The following is an 11,267-nucleotide window of genomic DNA, read 5'->3' on the forward strand; positions in this document are numbered from 1 at the left end:
AAACCAGAACTATTGAGAGAGAGTATCAACACTCCATAGTTTTCCATCGTAAACCAAAAATATTCATAATATTCCAAATCATTGTTTTCCAAAAACAAACTTACAGTTGGTTTTGGAAAACCCTTGCCTATGGGCAAACAGTAGTTACAAGTTAGCTCTGGTCCATAGCCTTACTGCCGTTGCATTAAGGCTATGGAACTGATTGGCTTCCTGCCTCGCATGAAATGCAGATAGACCAGCCTCTCCTCTGTAGCGAAAATAAAAATGATGTTTTTCCTACTCACCAATACAAAGACGGGTTGTGTAATTTGAAAGCCTACTTAGTTAGTGGAAGCACCCCCCCCCCCCCCCCCACCACACGTATAAATGCACTTTTTGGGCAGAAACAGATGAAACACGTGCTTGCGTCGCAGCGAGATCAAACAGGGTCGTAAACTCTCCTTCAGCGGATCTGCGTCAGACAACAGTTGTGTCATTGATGGTTCTCCTGGTGCTCTTGGAGTTGTTATTGGTGGTGCATGGACTGGCGCTGGAGTGCTCCTCGCTGATGAAGTTGAACACGCTGCGCAGGGAGCGTCCCATGGTCTCCTTGAAACCCCGGCCAAGGCACACGTAGAGCAGCGGGTTGATGCAGCTGTTTAGGTATGCCAGGCAGACCGCCAGCATGTGTGTCAGGTATATGGTGGGCGCATGATCAGAGGTTGGATCGGTCGTCAGATATATGAAGTCCAACACGTTCAGAGGCAGCCAGCACAGGAAGAAGCTCATGGCTACAGCTACAATCACCCTCACCATACGTTTGGTACGGGCCCCGCTGGACCTAGATGGACCCCCTGGCACTACCTTCTTGTACACCACCCAGTGACTGACCACAATCACCAGGAAGGGCAAGAGGAATCCAAACAGGAAGCAGAAAGAGGTGACGATCCAGGCGACGCTTTGTGGGCTGTACGATACTACGCACTCCCTCTTCAACTTGCCAGCTTTGATCTGCTTGCTGTACGCGAACTGGGGGATGCTGGCGAGCAGGGCCAGGCACCAGACACCGACACACACCACGGACGCCTCCCGGGGCCGCCGGTGATTCTGACACCACACGGGTTGGATAACTAGCAACAGGCGATCCAAGCTGATCACCACCAGCAGCAGGACACTGCAGTACATCACCAGGAAGAACAGGCCCTTCACCAGGGTACAGGCCACTGCGCCGAAGTGCCAGTGGTCGTCGTGGGCCAGAGGCACCATGAGCAGCGGCAGCGAGAGGCAGCAGAGGAGGTCTGCCACAGCCAGGTTGAGAAACCACACAGAGTTGACAGAGCGAGTCATGCGGAAGCCGGTCACCCACACCACCAGGGCATTCCCGGGAACTCCCAGTAGGAAGACCAGGCCGTAGCTGACTAGTAGCACTATCTGGATGGGTTGGATCTCAGGTCTAACGAAATCAGGAAAAGGCAGGGTGACATTGAAGTCAGTTAAATTCAACTTGTCGAAGAAGTCTTTGTCGAAGTTGTCAAAGTCTTCCATGATTTGGTCTGTCAAATTGAAGAAAGATTTGTTTGTTAGTAAAATGGCATGTCTAAAATGAGTGTTGTAGGTTTTTCATTTCATGTTTTTCAAACTTAATATGATGGTTCTTATTAAAAAACAAATAAAAATACAAATACAAGTTTGATTACGATGACCTAATCAATGACGATTTCACACTGCAGTCTCAAACATTTTTTTCATTTTTTTGATGCAACAACCTGTGGTACTTTTATGGCACACACATATTTATTTAATACCTTTATATAGAAATATATTTATTATTGTATACAAGGCGGTTTGACGCATGTTCCACATCTAACAACCGACCTTGTCCTCTAGTGCACATTAGTGAGGACTGATATTCACGAGTTTCCAGTGTCCCATGAGGCCTTGCGTGAATTAAACTATATACGCATCACTTCCTATTGTCAGTCATTCGTATTAATTTGAGTGATCTGTGTCAGTCAACAATTATGTCTAACTGGGAACACACAAAAAGGATCACATTATTAGTCTATCTTTACTTAATCTGCAAGATCTCCATCCACAGAGCTGATTAAAATGAATGATCAATGGCTCTTGACACTTTAGCATAGCCAAACTCTTGTCCTGTGTTTAATTCTGTGGGCTGCTGTTGCTGTTGTGAGTCAGAGTGTGGCACCTGGTGCTTGTTAAAGGATGCTAGAATGCTTTCTTATCTTTCTTACCTTTCTTTGTAGTTGTTACGTCCCCACCAAAGAGGTCCAGGTGTTTTTTTTGTGCAAAAACTCCTTATTGGCTATTTTCCCTACCATAAGCTTAAGCCCTCAATGAATTGCATTGCATTGAATTGGAATTGAATGGGGCTATGGGGTGTTATGCTAGTTTGCTTATTTCCATCAAAAGAAGTAGTAAAGTGTGCCGCTTGGGATATTATTTACATTATGAAGAGAGGATGTATACAAAGAAATTATAATTTTGAGCGATGGAAATAAGCGAATTAGCACAACACCCCATAGCCCCATTCAATTCCCATTCAATGCAATGCAATTCATTTAGGGCAGATGTTGGTGGTCAATTGGTCAAGGTCACTGTGACTTGATGTCCATCCTGGTGTCATGGACACAGATATGTTGGGAACGCCTGGAGGGAATTTCATTAATCTGACACAAACATCCATTTGTTCTGAGTGATGGATTAGATCAGGGGTTTTAAACAGGTGGTCCGTGGACCACTGGTGGTCCGTAAGGGTATTGCATGTGGTCCCTGGCCATGCATTTAGTACTGTATAGCAAAGTGAAGATTCACTCTTTTGGCTCTCTGGACCACTAATGCCTGGGCTTGATATAATTTGTTGCACAAATGATCATGCAATGAATGAAATCAAGCCTCGACAGTCTAATCTTTTTTTTATTAGCTATTCATTCAAATATTTTCTTAAATTGTATGGACTTTTGAAATACTGTTTTATTGAAACATATTTTAACACATTTAAAAGAGGCATTTTATTTATATTTCAAAGCATGTTCCCATGGACCACCTGCAGGTGTCATGGTCTGCAGACCATATGTCTCCCTGTCAGCCACTCCCACTCACAATTCCTACCCTCAGTCATTGTCACACACCTGTTCCCACTCCATCCCCAGCCCAGCAGGGCCACGCCCACAATACAAACCTGTGAACACTTCCACAATCAACCTGCTCACTATAAGACTGGACTCACACTGTCAGAACCTAAGCCATTGTCCCGTGCTCTACTTGGACGTTGCCTGTGATTCTCCTGTACCTGGAATATCTCGTTCTGTAAGGTTTTGCATTTTCTTTGGACTTCCTGTGTTTTGCCTTGTGTTTAGTTTAGTTTAGTTTAGCCTTTTTGGATTTTGCTTTGTACTTTCTGAAATGTTTGGCCTTTGGCTTCCCTGAGTTTGCCTGTTGCTTGCCTTAATTGCTGCCTTGTTTTGTAAGCTGAGCTGCTTCTTTAATAATAATAGTAGTAGTGTTTGAAACTACTCTGCTCTGCATTTTGGGTTCAGTCATTCTGCCACCGTGACAGCAGCAGGACTATTATGCCATTGACCACTAGTCACCATCGGTTGAGAAACAGGCATGTATACATGGGATGCATTGCATAGCAAGTGTTACGAAAGCACTATAATCTTAGCCCATACAGTATCCCATCCCAACACAGCAGTGATCCCCAGGTTGATTCTTGTCAGGGTGGAAACCATAGATTGAATACTTTATTAACAAGAAGGCAGTACAGTGACAAAACAATGCTAAAATGATTTATTAATTATAACACACAACCTAGGGGGCTTGTTTCAGTCAATACAAAAACTGCTACTTTGAGGACGAAACCATGAAAAGACTTATTTACATCAGGGTCCTCCCATTTTCAGAACATTTAAAGACGTACAAATATAGCCTACACTTCTATGAAAATACAGGAAATCATCATAATGAGTATAAAAGGGAAAGACATGTGTGTGTAAAGTGGCGGCGTGTGGCTATAGGTGCATGTCGGTGCATTGTCTTAGTTAAAATACAATCTTAGTATGTTGAACATCGTTAGATCCAAAATATTGTTTGTAGTTGTATGTGTGAATGCAGGAGATCAGATCAGAATGGACTTATTTATTATAAAAGCCATCAGTCAGAGCATTGCTATTTTGGGGGATTCGCTGCAGGGTGATCGTCACAAAACGGAAGTGGTTTCACAAGTTCCATTTCAAGACTTGAGGAAATGGAGCGCACCTCAGGATGTGTTCAGACTGAAGGAAAAGTAAATCAGTGTTATACGTATTCTGAAGAAAACCTGGAGACTTGACATTCAGTATTTGGGTATGATCACAAATAAGAACATTATAAATGTGTGTAAAACAAACAAACTGAATATCTAAAATTTGCCACAGACAAGAGATGATATGAGATGATATCCTCTACCGCTCTATCCTCTTAACAGTGGAAAGTACAAAGTACATTTACTTAAGTACTGTACTTAAATACAATTTAGAGGTATTTTTACTTTATTTGAGTATTTCCAATTTCCAGTACTTTTCTTCTACTCCACTACATTTCAGAGGCAAATATTGTACTCCACGACAATTATTTGAAAACTTTACTTACTAGTTACTGTTACGGATGTTGGGGCGCGGGTCTGCTATTATGTCTGTTACTAATATATAAAGTTACTTACTTTATATATTTTTTTTTATTGGAAAACATACATTATTTAGAAGAAAAAAAGGACAGGGTACAAAACTTTAGTTTTTCTTCTTTCGGCCCAAAAGATTGTGTTTATCGTCATGATTTGTCAAGAGCCGAGTTGGCATTGTCCGAGGCTTAATTCATGTTATTTTAATAAATACTTTCTGAAACGTCTATGGGGGGAAATGAATGGGAAATTCTGTTCCGGGTCATGAAAGGGGGCGGGACAATAGCTCTGTCTGGAGGAAGCTTGTGTTAAAGCTTATTAGGCAAGAGGTAAAGAGGCAGCAAAAGGGGCAATTTACTGTAAACTGTTGCGGAAGGCAGTCTCCAGAAAACAACTTGTTGTGATTGGTCACGTGATAACGGTGGACCTTATTATCAAATAAGTTAAACTATTCGCAATTAATTTTGAAAACACTTTGCTTGGCCAAGAAAACACACTGACCAGTGCCTTTTTAACCAATTCTGACCTGGCACCCATTTTGGTGTTTAGCATCATGTTATGCTTTAGCTATTGAAAAATAGCAGATCTACAAGCTCGTATCGCGCCACCGAGTGGCGCGATACGAGCTTGTAGGTCTGCTATTTTTGAAAAATCGAAGAACGACTGACATTTTTTAGAATCTGATCTCAGGTCAGAATGGGGTTCATCAGACCAGCGTGTGTCCAGTGGAAACCTCGTATGAATCTGATCTCAGGTCAGAATGGGTTAAAAGCCTTTTGCAGTAGGCGGTCACCATTTGGTCATTTCTCATAGGTTATATTATAAAAAGACGGTGCCTAGGCATTTTCTTACATGCACTAAACTATAGGTCAACTGCGCAATATTGTAGCCGTCTCGTTTTTTTGTTTGTTTTTACACAGACAGCATGTTTCTTGTTGGATTGAGCATAAAATGTGCATGAAATAATTTGTACAGAATGCTGATAATGCCAGTTGCTTAACACACTGAGTGGGTATATATGCTAATGGAGGTGTCTCCATAACCCTCGTCCTACTTGACTATATATTATACATCAGACAACAGTCATGCCATTACTGGTTCCCGAACATCCCGTGCTCTTGGAGTTGCTCTTGGAGTTGGAGATGCTTGGCCTGGCGGTGGAGGAGTGCTCCTCGCTGATGAAGTTGAACACGCTGCGCAGGGAGCGTCCCATGGTCTCCTTGAAACCCCGGCCGAGGCACACGTAGAGCAGCGGGTTGATGCAGCTGTTTAGGTATGCCAGGCAGACCGCCAGCATGTGCGTCAGGTATATGGTGGGCGCGTGATCCGAGGAGCGAGGGGTCCTCAGAAGGATGAAGTCCAACACGTTCAGAGGCAGCCAGCACAGGAAGAAGCTCATGGCTACCGCTACAATCACCCTCACCATGCGTCTGGTACGGGCCCCGCTGGACCTGGATGAACCCCCTGGCACTGTCTTCGTGTACACCACCCAGTGACTGACCACGATCACCAGGAAAGGCAACAAGAATCCAAACATGAAGCGAAAGGAGGTGACGATCCAGGCACTTTTTGGGGTGTACGACATTACGCACTCACTCTTGAACTCGCCAGCTTCGGTAAGCTTGCTGTACGTGAACTGGGGGATGCTGACGAGCAGGGCCAGGCACCAGACACCGACGCACACCACGGACGCCTCCCGCGGCCGCCGGTGATTCTGACACCACACGGGTTGGATGACTAGCAACAGGCGATCCAAGCTGATCACCTCCAGCAGCAGGACACTGCAGTACATCACCAGGAAGAACAGGCCCTTCACCAGGGTACAGGCCACTGCGCCGAAGGGCCAGTGGTCGTCGTGGGCCAGAGGCACCATGAGCAGCGGCAGCGAGAGGCAGCAGAGGAGGTCTGCCACAGCCAGGTTGAGAAACCACACAGAGTTGACAGAGCGAGTCATGCGGAAGCCGGTCACCCACACCACCAGGGCATTCCCGGGAACTCCCAGTAGGAAGACCAGGCCGTAGCTGATTAGTAGCACTATCTGGAACGGTTGTATCTCAGGTCTTGTGAAGTCAGGAAAAGGCAGGGTGTCATTAAAGTCAGTTAAATTCAACTTGTTGAAGTAGTCTTCGTAATCAAAGCCTTCCATGTCTGTCAACTTGAAAAAATAATTGTCAGAATTCAACTTGTTGAAGTAGTCTTCGTAATCAAAGCCTTCCATGATTCTCTGTCAAATTGAAAAAAGATTTGTCAGTAAAATGGCATGACTGAAAGGTTCTACAATTACATTACATTTTTATCATTTCACTTAAGTGAAAGGCTTACCCAAATGTTCACTATAAGTGTGGAAAATAACGAAGTACAATTACTTCGTTACTGTACTTAAGTACAAGTTTGGAGAATTTGTACTTTTATTGACTACTTTTCTTTTGCTGTATTTTTACTTTTACTTCGTTACATTTACAAGGAAAAAATCGTACTTTTAATGCGCTATATTTAAAATCGGACACCTCGTTACTCGCTACAAATTAAATAATAAAATCTTATATTTGTCTTACTGGAGGAATGCGCAGTTGAGAATTGAACAGGGCTGCTCCACTCTCGGATAATAGGGGGGCGGAGTTGTGTTCTGCTGCCTGGCCTGCTTTGAAGACGGCAAGACGCACACACTGTGTTTTGTCACACGCATTCAACATGGATGACCGAGACACAGTCTTAGCAGAAGGATTTTTTATTTTTGTCCTTATTTATTTTCCCCCCCATGTGATTATAGTACAGCAGTGTTTCTCAAAGTGATGTCCGGAGACCACTTTGTCCGGAGACATGTTTCGTTCAAACCCAAATGCATTAAAGTTGCACATTGCATAAACAACAATGCAGAGTTTCAACTATAGCAATGGGGAACTGGGTGCCCCAGTGCTGGTTGAACCTCTGCATGGTCTGTTTGGCAACGCAACGTGGAGGTCTTGTGTTAATTATGCATGTTATTGGGGGTCCTGTATGTTATTGATGTTGTACCCGAACGCGTTCAAAGAACGATCGTTCACGAACTCGTTCATATTTAGGGTGAACGTGAAGTGAACGTACTGTTATTCTGTTTGATGAACGTCATTGTGAACACGTTCATTTCTGGCGTGTGTGACTTTCGTTCAAGAGTGAGTGTTTCAATAGAGCCTTCCAGGCGAAATCCCCGGCACTAAAACACACCCTAATTTCCACATGCCTTAATATTTAGCGGAAAACCAACCAATAAGTCCCTATCCGACACAAATTAACTAATCTTTCTCAGCCGTCACTGGAGCGCGCATCTAGCTACTGCATGATGATCATGCACGCTGACAGACAGCAGACACTGTCCCAACTCCTAACACAAACACTGAGGGAACTTGTTGTTGTACACACATAATGTGCCACGAAAAATAGCTTCCAATAGCTTAGTTGGTTATTATCGCTTCGAGGAGGTACGTGTCCATAATATCGCCACGAACGGCCAACAAAAGACATCTCTCTTCCACAGTGAATGAAGCGCAGTGATGCCTAATTTATTCTTCGCCGTACAAAGTGTTCCGTGCTGAAAATAGCTGATATACAAGCTCACAACTCGTCGCGTCCGGACACGTTGTGAGCTTGTAGATCAGCCAACCCCAGCATGCGGAGATGCAGGCTCTGAGAACGTTCAGAAACTTTTGCCTTCACAATAAAAGCATGCAAAAGCCCATATAGAGAAGGAAAAATAATTCGGTGGCATTTCACATTGCAAAAGAGCAATTTTTGTAAAATGTAAAAAATATATAAAAATTAAAGCAAAAAAAGAACGAAAAGAACTATAATAGTTCATTTTTCAAACGATGAACTTTAGTTCAAAATTTGGAATGATGAACTATGAACGGAACTAGTTCATTTTAAAAATGTTGAACTGTGAACTGAACTATAGTTCCTAAAAAAAAAAAAAAAAAGAACTTTCCCAACACGATGTATGCTGTTGGGGGTTCTGTATTTTCAGTATTTGTATGCTATTTAATTTTTTGGAATAAAGCCACTTTTGACAGGATGACAATTTTGGAAATTCATTTCTTTGTATTCATTTTGAAAATAATTTTGTATTTTGTACTTTGTACTTTAATTTTTACTTTTATACTTAAGTACAAAAATTTACCCGGCGTAAAATGTACTTAAGTACATTTTATTTGAGATACTTTTACTTAAGTAACTTTCTTAATGGGCACTTTGTACATTTTCAAGTAGAGAATCAGTACTTCTACTTAAGTAAAATATTTTTGTACTTTTTCCACCACTTGTCGGTGCCATTTCTCGCTCTATATGTCTCAGAGGCAGGCCATGTGGATTAGCCTGGTTTATCATACTGATATAACATGGATTCCCTCGCGCTTTGTCCCATAGGCAGCTTGAAAACTGGCCATAAATTTGCCTTTGTTGACACCATAAAGTTGCTCAGTGCCACATCAGATAAATCAATTCTGTAGCAGAAGCAGGTACATTTTCAAGCCATCAAGCTAAGCCACAGATGCAAAGTAGAGAGAAATGACACAATCCTACAGTAAGGACTGACTGACCATATATTGGACTGACCACCAATATATCGTCAAACTGTCAATGTATTGGTTACCTTTCTCAATAGGTAATATTACATGAACTAAACACTATACATCTTTGCATGATAAATACTACATTTGTGCATGTAGTGGCCATAATACTGCAGTTATTGCCATACAATCAAACTGACAGTCTTTTTGGTTTAATATCGTGAGTTTCGATTTTCCCATTATGTCTCAATAATCTCTCTCCCACATAAAGTCACTACACATTTGGGCTTTATAAACAATAATGTAATAGAGCTAAAAGACAACACATTCCTAATGTTTTAACTTACTGCGCTTCAAGTTCAAAGTCGTCTTGATGTTGGTTCCACACAGCACTACAGAAATTAGGGAACTGTCTTTCCTCTCAGAAACATTTAAACACACACACGCATGCACGCACGCACGCACGCACGTACACACGCACACACACACACACACACACACACACACACACACACACACACAAACACACACCCCTTTGGTATTGCTCAGTATAGTCACTGTCACTGAGATGTGTTTACAGATAAAGAAACCGCTGAGAAGGTACTTCTTTGAGAGGTAATTTCCCCACATATGCTAATATTAACATTGGCTTAGTGGAGGCGGCCTGCTAGTGTGGTACGAGGTGTATTTCCGTAGGATTTTTTTGCTAAAAGTGATTTTTTTGCTTTTTTGGCTTTCATAGGGACCAAACTGTCAGAAAATGATGGGGTTCAAATTAGATAAGATTAGATAATACTTAAAGCATTAAAAGCTTTTGTAGCTGGGCACTGATTACAAAAATGAGTAGTAGTTAATACAGGGGTCTTCCACAGGGGGCCGGGACTAGTTTTCCCCTATTCTTGCACCCATATATACAGATTTGCAAGTATTTCGAATAGTATTAGAATATCTTGCGTTTATGTAAAGTACTTTGATAGTTTATTAGTATTCTACCATTATTGTTGACAGATGTTACTGCAGGTAATAAAGGTATTGCAACTTCTCACTTTGGGCACGCAGAATGTGTCCATTTATTTCACACACTGCACTCACACTAACATTGGGGGGCTGTAAGGTATCGATTATACTATAATGCTACCCATACAGTAGTTCACCCTGCAGCAACAGAACACATTACAGATACCAAGTTACAGCAATGACACTACTGCATGGGGTCTAGTCTATCTACTTTGTTATAGCAAATGCTCCACAACAACACAGTGAAACAGTGAACAGTGAAACTGTCAAGGATGCAGACAGAGTTGAACCCAGGAGCAAAGTCACAACAAACTAGAGTAGATAGATATAAAGTATTTAATAATAAAGAATAAGCAGATCTTACACGGTAGATGCAGGTAGGAATCAGGCAATCAAGAATGACATACAAGTCAACGCAGGAACAGGCAGGACATCAATGACAACAGGTTATGAACTGACAATGAGTGTTTGTACTGAGTCCAGTTTTATAGTGAGCAGGTTGATTGGAGAAGTGTTCACTGCTGGGCTGATGAGGTAGTTGAAGACAGGTGTGTAAATGGAACTGGGTGAACTGGGTGTGCTGGAATGGGATATGGGAGTGGCCAGTGTGGAGTCACAGACTGAGGGAGAGACAGAATGTGACAGAAACATTCCTTAAACAGTACTTAATTATCTGTTTTGAATCTCAGGTATCTTTCCCTTGCATAGTTGTCTCATCATCAATCAAAAATGAACTGACACCAACTATTTAAGCTACGTTGACAAACACAAAACTAGTTTAGCTTGTAGAACATCCTGTCTCCTCATGTCCCCAAGTAACACTGTCCTCTGAAAGGCCATCTGCAATAACCTAATATTAAGTATACTGCGCACCCATTCACCTTTGCAGCTAAGTGTCCCTTTCTCGGACTGCAACTGTAGCCTACTTACTGTATAAGACGGAAGACCCATTTATTGAAATCCCAAACATGGAATATACTTGGACCATGCATTATGCCACATATAATGCCTGTCTGGACGGCCACCTGCCAGTATACAGTGGATAACTT

At 42.3% G+C, this 11,267-nt stretch overlaps 2 protein-coding genes across 2 annotated transcripts; both read right to left on the minus strand.

Moving 5' to 3' along the window:
• Positions 1-374: 374 nt before the first annotated feature.
• LOC308321878 (C5a anaphylatoxin chemotactic receptor 1-like) lies at positions 375-1,524 on the minus strand (the record flags this gene model as incomplete). Its single annotated transcript, XM_080772974.1, has 1 exon — positions 375-1,524. The coding sequence occupies one exon, from the start codon at positions 1,522-1,524 to the stop codon at positions 457-459; it is 1,068 nt and encodes a 355-aa protein (XP_080629100.1). The 3' UTR covers positions 375-456.
• A 3,817-nt stretch (positions 1,525-5,341) lies between these two features.
• Positions 5,342-6,878, minus strand: LOC308321511 (C5a anaphylatoxin chemotactic receptor 1-like; the record flags this gene model as incomplete). The annotated part of the gene is made up of 1 exon (XM_080772442.1): positions 5,342-6,878. The coding sequence occupies one exon, from the start codon at positions 6,876-6,878 to the stop codon at positions 5,733-5,735; it is 1,146 nt and encodes a 381-aa protein (XP_080628568.1). The 3' UTR covers positions 5,342-5,732.
• Between the last annotated feature and the right edge of the window lie 4,389 nt (positions 6,879-11,267).

Source organism: Protomyctophum bolini (genome assembly GCF_963924005.1).
Source record: "Protomyctophum bolini genome assembly, chromosome: 9".
Lineage (NCBI taxonomy): Eukaryota > Metazoa > Chordata > Actinopteri > Myctophiformes > Myctophidae > Protomyctophum > Protomyctophum bolini.